The 10,010-nt window shown below is 50.9% G+C and overlaps 1 protein-coding gene across 1 annotated transcript; it reads left to right on the forward strand.

Annotated features, from left to right (window-relative positions):
• The first annotated feature begins 537 nt into the window (after positions 1–537).
• On the forward strand, positions 538–9,610 carry ATRAID (all-trans retinoic acid induced differentiation factor). Its single transcript, XM_049784220.1, has 7 exons — positions 538–639; positions 1,632–1,753; positions 7,701–7,772; positions 7,960–8,031; positions 8,124–8,245; positions 8,964–9,061; positions 9,245–9,610. The coding sequence occupies exons 1-7, from the start codon at positions 565–567 to the stop codon at positions 9,347–9,349; spliced, it is 666 nt and encodes a 221-aa protein (XP_049640177.1). The 5' UTR covers positions 538–564; the 3' UTR covers positions 9,350–9,610.
• Positions 9,611–10,010: the final 400 nt, after the last annotated feature.

Consider the following 10,010-nt stretch of genomic DNA (forward strand, 5'->3'; position numbering starts at 1 on the left):
CCCTCGCTCCTCCCCGGCCAGCCCTTCCCCTTCTCCTCCCCGGCCTCGGGAGCCTCTCAGCACCGGCCCCGCATCCTCCCGGCCCGCCCCCCGGCCCGGCCCACCTGCCGGGCCTCCACGTGGGTCTGGCGATCGTCCGACGTCTGGGCCCACTGTCGCCGGGACCATCTGACACTTGGCCACGCCTCCTGTGCGCCATCTTTACTGAGGGCAAGCCGCCTGGTGTCTGGCCACGCCCACTCCGCCATCTTTACTGAGGGCGGATGTAGCGGGTCCGGGTCGGCCGCTGCGAGGCGTCCCCCTGGGGCAACTAGAAGCGGCGAGCGGGGCCCCGACGGACGCGGGGAAAGGAGAAGAGGTCGGCCGGTTGGCTCACGGAGAACGCCGCCGCGCGCTACAGCAGCCAGCCCACCTCGCCCGCGCCCCGGCGTCTACCCGCCCTCCCGCCCGGCACACGAGGCCACGCCCACCGGGGTGGTCACGTGGTCGCGAGGGGCGTGGCCCCACCCAAGTCTCGCGAGAGTCCGCGGGGCGAGCGAGAAGTCACGCGCGGAGGGACGGAAAATGGCGCGTCCCCGGCCCGCTGCCGTCCTGCTCCTCGTCGCCTTGTGCGCGGGGCGGGCCCTGGCGCTCCCCGAGGTACCGCGGCGCGTTCGAGGCCGGGCTGAAGCGGAGTGGTGGCTGCTCGGCCGCATTTGCACGCTCTCGGCCCGCGCCCCGCTCCGCCCACGACCTTTGCCCTTTGCCCCCCGCGCTCCTCGGCCTCGGGGTAGCTGACGTCGTCCTTTGGACAGACGGGGGCTGGCCGCACCGGGGTCAGGTCAGGTTGGGGTCAGGCCTGGTGCACCGTCGCCCTTTCCCCCGTCGGCCGAGCACTCTCGACGGGGATCCGAACGGGGATCCTCCTCCTCGCAGGGATCCCAATAGGGATCTTCCTCCTAACTGGGTTCAAACAGGGATCCAAACAGAAATCCTCCTAACAAGAATCCAGGCAGGGATCCTCCTCCGGACAGGGTTCCAAAAAGGGGTCCGAAAGGGGATCCAAACAGGGATCCTCCTCCGAACAGATCCAAACAGGGATCCTTCTAACAGGGATCCAAACAGAAATCCTCCAAACAGGGATCCTCCCCTAACAGGATCTGAACAGGGGTCCTAAAGGGGATCCCAAACAGGGAGGAATTCTAACAGGGATCCGAGAGGGGATCCCGAACTGGGAGGAATCCAAACAGGGATCCTCCTCCTCCTAACAGGCATCCAAACATGGATCCTCCTCCGAACAGGGTTCCGAAAAGGGATCTGAAAGGGGATCCAAACAGAAATCCTCCAAACAGGGATCCTCTCCCTAACAGGGAGGAATCCTAACAGGGAACCTCCTCCTAACAGGAATCCAAACAGGGATCCTGCAAAGCGCAGGCTGAGATGGGAAGTCTCAGCCTCCCTAGTTGGGCTTCCTCAAGGGAAGAAAATGTATCAGAGCGAAAAGGCCAAGAAACAGGCAGAACTTCTAGGGAGGACGAAGGGTGGCATGCACGCCTCCCTTTCCTGTGTTAGAACTCTCAAGAGGAGTCTGGCAGGGCACACAGTTTGATCCTGGTTCTTTCATCTATCTAATAGATTTCTGTCTTCCGCAGATATGCCAGGAGTGTCCCGGGAGCGTGCAAAACTTCACTGAAGTGGCCCGTTATTGTAAGCGGCTGCCTGTGTTCACGCTGCATGCTCGCTGCTGCCTAAATGAGAATGACACCATCGTGGGGTGAGGGAGAGAAGGAGCCCTGAAAACTCCCATAACTGTCCTTTGGGGTGGTTGCCGCACCTGGCGGTTCTCAGGATTCATTCCTGGCTCTGTGCTCAGAGATCACTCATAGAGGGGTTCTGGAAACCGGATTTTATTGGTTGCTGGGGATCTGCCCTGTACAAAGGAAGCACCCTACCCTCTTTCCACTCATTTTTAAAGACTTGCTGATTGTCTGGCTCCTGGGATTTTTTTTTTCCTTAGTGAAGCAAAGTACATTTTATTGAATGAAAAAAAAATTTTTTTGGTTTTTGGGTCACACCCGACAGCGCTCAGGGGTTACTCTTGGCTCTACGCTCAGAAATTGCTCCTGGCAGACTCGGGAAACCATATGGGATGCCTGGATTCGAACCACGGTCCTTCTGCATGCAAGGCAAACTTAGAAAGATGCGGGGAATGGGGAAGAAGAAAGAATATGCTGGTTGGAGCCGGAGAGGTAGCACAGCAGTAGGGTGTATTCCTTGTGCAGCCAACCTGGGATGGGCCCAGGTTCGATCCCCGGCATCCCATATGGTCCCCTGAGTCTGCTGGGAGTGATTTCTTAACACAGAGCCAGGAGTAACCCCTGAACGCTGCCAGGTGTGACCCAACCCTCCCCCCAAAGGAAAAGAACAAATATGCTGGGTGGAAGAAGAGATAGTAGAGATTAGAGACAATAGGTGCTTCCCTTGCTTGCCGCTAACCTGAGTTCCATCTCTGGCCTGTACCCTACTAAGCCCATCATGAGTTTTCCTGAGTGCAGAACCAGAAAAATCCAGAGCACAGCCAGGAGTGACCTAAAACAAAAAATAAGAAACACAGGCCTCGGGGCTGGGAAGGTGGCGCTAGAGGTAAGGTGTCTGCCTTACAAGCGCTAGCCAAGGAACGGACCGCGGTTCGATCCCCCGGCGTCCCATATGGTCCCCCCAAGCCAGGGGCGATTTCTGAGCACATAGCCAGGAGTAACCCCTGAGCGTCAAACGGGTGTGGCCCAAAAACCAAAAAAAAAAAAAAAGAAACACAGGCCTCTTCAGAATGGAGAAAACAGGAAGAGTGAGAGAGAGACATGTTCAAGGGAGAAGAACACACAAGAGCAAGGGATAAATACTCTGGTCAATTTTTGGAGGCATCAAAACCTGCTTCTCATTTTCAAATCCATAATAGCCATTTTTGGAAAACAACCCCTAACCCTCCCTGGTTGCATGTCAGAATTCTTTTTTGTTTGTATTTGCTTTTGACTCTTAGAAATTTCAGGAATGAGGGCTGAGGAAATAACTCAGGGGTCAGAGGGTATGCCTTGGATACCTGTATGCCCCTGCACCGAATGCCTCCCATCACCACCCCGTCCCCTGTACTACCTCCAGTGGCCATAGTGGCCCTTGGCACTGCTGGTCTGAGCATTGACCCCTCCAGCCCAGTTGTCTTAAGTATTGCCAAGTGCAGTCTTCTTTGACAGTATTTGGGAGGCCCAAAATAAAATCATTTAGTTACATTTTTCCCTCTTCCCTTTGTTGTAGGAAGGGTACACACTTGTGGTGGTGGTTCTTGAACTCTTGTTTAATGCTCCTACATGTGCACATGAGAATATCACACACTTTTGGGGGCTGTGTGCTGGGGATCCCAGGTTAGCAGAATTGCAGGAACCATGCCAGGGGCTCAAACTCATTCTCCCTTGCAAGGCAGGTACTTTGAGCACTTTTAGTACTTGGAAGCTACTTCTGGCTTTGTCCTTGGGAAGAGGAAAGAACTTGACCTTATGTGGTGCCAGGGATCAAAACTAGTCAGTTGAGTACAAAGCAAGGCCTTAAGCCCCATACTGTCTCCAGCCTTGAAAAGCAACTTCTGGCTTTACAATTAGATTTGTCACTATTGCCCTCTGGATAAAGCTCAAACCTTGTACTTACTGTGAGCCCAGCCCATCATTCCAACCTTGTTTATAATATATTTTATCTGCTTCCACTGTCTGAGGAGGTCTGACTTCATCCAAACTTGCTTCCTTCAAAGGCCTTCCTTCTGTTTCTTTGTTCAGAGTGTGCCTGAGGTTATGTCCCAGCACCCAGTTAGTACAAGTCCTTCTATTCTGACATCTATGTGACTTCCCTACTAAGATCTTTGTTTGTTTGTTTTTGAACCATACCTGAGTGTGCTCTGGTCCTGGCTCCAGGGATCACATAGGATGCTAGAGATCAAACCCAGGTCGGCAGTGTGCAAAGCAAATGCCCTACACCAGGGGTCTCAGGCCGATTGCAGCCCTCTGTACAACATTTTGTGGCCCTGCCCTAGAGGAATCTTTTTTTGTTTTGTTTTAGTTTTTTGGGTCACACCCCCCAATGTTCAAGGCTTACTACTGACTTTGCACTCAAGGATCACCCCGACTTTGCCTCCTGCGGCCCCCAGGTAAATTGAGTTTGAGACCCCTGCGGCCTACACCCTGTGCTATCACTCCACCCTAATCTTTTCTTTTTTTCTTTTTAAAATTTCTTCAAGTCTTTTTTTGGTTTTGGTTTTGGGGTCACACCTGGCAAGATGGCTCAGGGTTACATGCAAGGCAAACAAATGCAGTACCCACTGTGCTATATCACTTTAGACCCATAATTCTGTCAAATCTTAACCACAAATTTACATAGGGGTGCAGGGAAAATTTCCTCCACTCCTCTTGGTTCATCTGAGGCTAGTTAGTGAAGCAAACAAACTTCAGACAGATTATAAGAATGGCTATTTATTATAATGGCTATGCAAGGTTTATAGTCTTGAGCTCTTGCTGGGACTGGGGACTGGATCTTAATCTTCATTTCTGGGAGGGAGAAGGGCACACCAGTACATTGGACATGATGCTCAAGCATGGGTGGGTCGACTGCACTTCTAGTCTGAGATGTTTACTTTCCTGCTTTATACTTAAAGCAGTTTATTTATTTATTTATTTTGTTTTTTTTGGGGGGCCATACCCAGTGGCGCTCAGGGGTTACTCCTGACTCAGAAACTGCTCCTGGCAGGTTTGGGGGACCATATGGGATGCCAGCAATCAACCTGGGTCCTTCCTGGGTTGGCCACATGCAAGGCAAATGCCCTGTCACTGTGTTGTCGCTCTGGCCCCTGCTTTCATACTTTCATTGCCACGTACATATGCTCTCTGTGCTCATGTGTTCATGCTGCTTACCCAATGTACATAGTACCCACATGTACATGTTGCCCTCATGCTTGTGCTGCCCACATCTCCCTCCTGGAGGTGTGGACTTTCCTGTTTTCATGCTGGGTTGTGTCCTGTCCTGGGGCTCTGTCTTTAGAGAAGCCCAAGCTCTTTTGAGTGCAGCTCTCTTTCTCTCTCTGTCTGTCTTTCTCTGTCTCTGTCTCTCTCTCTGTCTCCCTCATTCCCTCCCTCCTTCTTGGCTCTAACTCTCCTCCTCACCCTCCCCTTCTTCCAAATTTTCAAGTAAAACCTATTTTTTTTGTTTGTTTTTTTTGGGCCACACCCTTTTGATGCTCAGGGGTAAGTTACTCCTGGCTAAGCGCTCAGAAATTGCCCCTGGCTTGGGAGGACCATATGGGACACTGGAGGATGGAACCGAGCTCCTTCCTTGGCTAGCGCTTGCAAGGCAGACACCTTACCTCTAGCGCCACCTCACTGGCCAGTAAAACCTATTTTTACTTCAAAAAATAAAAAAGCAGGCTGGGAAGGTGGTGCTAGAGGTAAGGTGTCTGCCTTGCCAGTGCTAGCCTAGGACGGACCGCAGTTCAATCCCCCAGCGTCCCATATGGTCCCCCCAAGCCAGGAGCGATTTCTGAGCGCATAGCCAGGAGTAACCCCTGAGCGTCAAATGGGTGTGGCCCAAAAACCAAAAAATAAAAATAATAAAAAAGCTACTCCTAGCTCTGAAATCACTTCTAGCAGTGCTCAGGGGATTGTGTGGGATGCAAGGATTGAGCCCTGGGTCACTAGATACAAGGCAATCACCTTCCCCTCTGTCTTCTAGCTCTGGCCCCTTGATCTTTAGATTGGACCTCTAAAGTTTAGAGGGTAACTTATAACAGAGCCAAGTGCTCCAGGTCTTTTTCTCCTGAAGTGAGATCTGTTTCTCTGATAAAAAGGTTCTAGCCTACTCACAAAAGAACTGGGAAATCTCCATTCTTTAACAGTTTCTCCTGAAGCCCTCAGGCCCTGGTTGATTTTAGCTCCTCTGGGCAAAATGGTCTGTAGGAGAAAATATTTCCTGGGCTTCTTGGAAAAAGCCTGTCTTTGGAATGCCTAATTCTTCCCTTGTTTTCTTTTCTATTATAAATGGATGTTTATATATATATTTGTATTTTAGGTGGTGGTTTTTTTTTGGGGGGGGGTTTGGTTTTTGGGCCACACCCGGTGACTCTCAGGGGTTACTCCTGGCTATGCGCTCAGAAGTCCCTCCTGGCTTGGGGGACCATATGGGATGCCCGGGGATCGAACCACGGTCCGTCCAAGGCTAGGGCAGAAAAGGCAGGCACCTTACCTCTAGGGCCACCGCCCAGCCCCAGGTGGTGGGTTTTTAAGCCGATTGAAAGGAAAGACCTGAGGGATTTGTGGTTGGTTGTTCTCTTTTTCGTTTGTTTTTGGGTCACAGTGCTCAGGAGTTACTCCTAGCTCTATGCTCAGAAATCACTTCCTGGCAGGATGCCTGGATTCAAACCACCATCCTGCATGCAAGGCTAACGCCCTACTTCCATGCTATCTGGGCCCCATGTTGTCGTTTTATGTTTTGCTTGCCTCGAATGTAGCTGACCCAGGTTCAACCCACAAAATCCCATATGGTCCCCTAAGCACCACCAGGAATAATTCCTGAGGGCACAAATCAGGAGTTACCCCTGAGCCATCACTGGGTGAGGCCCAAAAACTAAAAAAGAAAGAAACTGAAAGCCCAAGAGAGGAACAGGAGGTAAGGTAGTTTGCCTTACACATAGTCGGTTCCAATTAGATCCCCACACCACACATGGTTCCCTGAGTACTGCCAGGTCATACCTGAGTACAGGGCCTGGAATCACCCCAAGGCACTGCCAGGTATAGCCAAAGAAACACCTGCTCTCTGATTAAACAATAGTAACGCCAAAAAAATTAATGGAAATGGTGATGGAAGAAAAAAATAGTACGTTTAATAGTTTATATCTGGTCAGGTAGAAAATATATTTGGGGGGGAATCTTTCCTTTATGGGGCTTGATTCTTTTTCTGCATTGATCCTGAATGACAGTCATCTCATAATGTGAGATTACTAATCTAGATAAGAAACAGGGTTCCTGGGGCCGGGTAGGTGGCGCTGGAGGTAAGGTGTCTGCCTTGCAAGCGCTAGACAAGGAAGGACCGCAGTTCGATCCCCCGGCGTCCCATATGGTCCCCCCAAGCCAGGGGCGATTTCTGAGCACATACCCAGGTGTAACCCCTGAGCGTCAAACGGGTGTGGCCCCCCCCCAAAAAAAAAACAAAAAAAAAAAAAAAGAGGGTTCCACCTCCCCAATAATTCAGAGTTGGGTAGGTAAGTAGAAATGTTTCATATCCTTATCCAACTTAGTAAGCTCTAATCACATGTTAGTGATTGTTCAACACTTGAAATATGGCTAATAGAAATGAATGAAAAGTTTTTTGTTTTGCTTTGTTTTTGTGCAACAGCCATAAGTGCTCAGGGCTGACTCCTGACTCAACTCAGGAATCACTGCTGGCAGTGCTATGTCAGGAAACCCAATGTGGTGCCAAGGATCGAACCCTGGTCAGCTGTGTGCAAGCAGCCTGCCTCTGCCGTACTATTTCTCTGACCCCTGAAATTTTTTAATTTAGCTTAATAGCTAGTGGGAAATAAACTAGGGCGCTAGCACTGCTATGTTCAGTTACTGTGGGCTAGAAAGGGGACCGTGGTAGCTGACTGTGAAAGAAGAGGGGAAGCACTCCTAACGGGAACCTTCCTTTCTCAGGCTAGATCTCCAGAACTGTTCCCTGAAGGATCCTGGCCCAAACTTCCACCAGGCTTTTAGTGCTGTCGTCATGTAAGTGAGGGGTTCCCTTCCTCCCGAAAGCGAGTACGCTGAGGGGTGGTGGGCTGCCTCTGGGATGGGCGCCTAAAGGTGATGAGTACTCTTTAGGTCTAAACTTGGAGTGAGACCAGGCCAGGTAGGTGTGTCTGTGGAAATAGGGCATTTTCCTGGGACGCAGCGCTAACTACCTACCTTGCAGAGACCTGCAAGCCAACCCCCTTAAGGATAACTTGACCGACACATTCCACGGCTTTCTCCGACTCCAGTTGCTGTGAGTATGGCTGAGGGCTGGGGTGAGACTCCAAGAGGGACAGTGCTGTGAGAGCCACCACGGCTGTCTGTCCATGCCTACTGTGTGTGCAGAGTACTGCCTCGAGATGTCCAGTGTCCTGGAGGGGTGAAAGCCTGGGATAATATCACTGATGATAAAGACAGCAGAACCTGCCTAGGACAAAGGAATCTTTGCGATGACACAAGAGACCCAGGTACATATGCTTTCTGCCATGCTCCCGGAAACAGCCTTTCCTTTCCTGTTATTAAGAATAGCTGGGGCCGGGTAGGTGGCGCTGGAGGTAAGGTGTCTGCCTTGCAAGCGCTAGCCAAGGAAGGACCGTGGTTCGATCCCCCGGCGTCCCATATGGTCCCCCCAAGCCAGGGGCAATTTCTGAGCACATAGCCAGGAGTAACCCCTGAGCGCCAAACGGGTGTGGCCCAAAAACCAAAAACCAAAAAAAAAAAAAAAAAAAGAATAGTTCCTTTTCTTATTATTTTTCTTTTTCCTTTTCTTTTTCTTTTTTTTTTTTTCTTTTTGGCTTATGGGCCCACCCAGTGGCACTCGGGGTTACTTCTGGCTCTGCTCAGAAATCACTCCTGGTATGTTCAGGGGAGCATAGGGGATGCCAGGGATCGGACCTGGGTCTGTCCCAGGGTCAGCCACGTCCAAGGCAAATGCCCTACCGCTGTGCTGTCATTCTGGCCCCAGTCCATTTCCTTAAATGCCTTTTTTTTTTTTTGGGGGGGGGGCGGTGTTCTGTGGCTCCAAAGCCTTAGGAAAAGGCAGTCTTAAAATGCGGAGGGTGAATAATACTGTTGATGTGGTCATGGTTATCTGCAATCTTCTACTTTCGAGAATTGAGACTGATCCAGGCCGATTATTTGAAACACGCCTAATTAGACCCTGTGATGCTGTTTCCTGTCTCCTAGAAATGTGTCCGGAGAATGGCTCGTGTGCACCCAATGGCCCAGGTTTCATGCAGTGTGTTTGTGCGGAAGGTTTCCATGGTTACAAGTGTATGCGCCAGGTGAGGCAGGTGGCCTGGGAAGGGTAGTAAACAAGGCACAGAAGGGCACAGAGCAGGAACCACAGAAAGAAGGCAGGCCCAGGACCCGAGGGGATGCAGATCCCTAGAGTGAAGCAGGGTTAGGGAGCCGAGTTTCTGGGGTTTCTGCATGACGCTCCATGGGATTCTGCCTGTCGTCCACAGGATTTCTTCCCACTGCTCATGTTCTTCGGAATCCTGGGCTCCGCCACATTCGCCATCTCCTTGTTGCTTTGGGGGACCCAGCGCCGCAAAGCCAAGGCTTCCTGAGTGAAGACAGACCCGCCCTCCATAGATCTTGCTTTGAACCTAAAGTGCAGCTGATTTATCTTAGCCCCTCCAGGAGGTCGGGGCTTTTCCTGGGCTTGGCATCCTTGGCACAGCTTGGCTGAAGCTGCCCTTGGAAGGAAGATGGAAAAAGTTGGGCATCCCTGTAGCCAGGTCCAGGCCGGTACTTGAACTGAACTATTCACCAGAGACCAATTGGTGGTATTGGTTGTATATAATAATAATAAATATTTATGTGTCTTGTGGTTTTTGGTTTTTGGGTCAGTCACACCTGACAGCACTCAGGGACTACTCCTGACTCTACATTAAGGAATCGTCCCCAGCAGGCTCAGGGGACCATATGTGAGGGATGCCTGGATTCGAACCACCTGCCTTCTGCATGCAAGGGAAACGCCTTACCGCTGTGCTATCTCTCCGGCCCCTGTGTCTTTTTAATGTCTCTTTCTTCCTTCTTTTTGCTGAAGCTGCCCTTGGAAAGGAAGATGGGAAAAGTTGGGCATGCCTGGAGCTGTGTGCAGGCCAGTCCTTGAACTGAACTGGCACCAAAGACCAACCGGTGCTGTTGGTTGTATGTAGTAATAAACACGTGTGCCTTTCTTTTTTTTATTTCTTTTTCTTCCTTTCTTTCTCGATTGATTGATTA

The sequence above is a fragment of the Suncus etruscus genome, chromosome 12 (genome assembly GCF_024139225.1).
Source record: "Suncus etruscus isolate mSunEtr1 chromosome 12, mSunEtr1.pri.cur, whole genome shotgun sequence".
Lineage (NCBI taxonomy): Eukaryota > Metazoa > Chordata > Mammalia > Eulipotyphla > Soricidae > Suncus > Suncus etruscus.

What these genes read in the sequence shown, in the direction of transcription:
- ATRAID (XM_049784220.1), top strand. Translation starts at nt 565, where the DNA reads ATGGCGCGTCCCCGGCCCGCTGCCGTCCTGCTCCTCGTCGCCTTGTGC. An exon ending in GCTTTTAGTGCTGTCGTCAT is followed by an intron (nt 7,773 to 7,959) that starts GTAAGTGAGGGG and finishes CCTACCTTGCAG; the next exon opens with AGACCTGCAAGCCAACCCCC. An exon ending in CGATGACACAAGAGACCCAG is followed by an intron (nt 8,246 to 8,963) that starts GTACATATGCTT and finishes CCTGTCTCCTAG; the next exon opens with AAATGTGTCCGGAGAATGGC.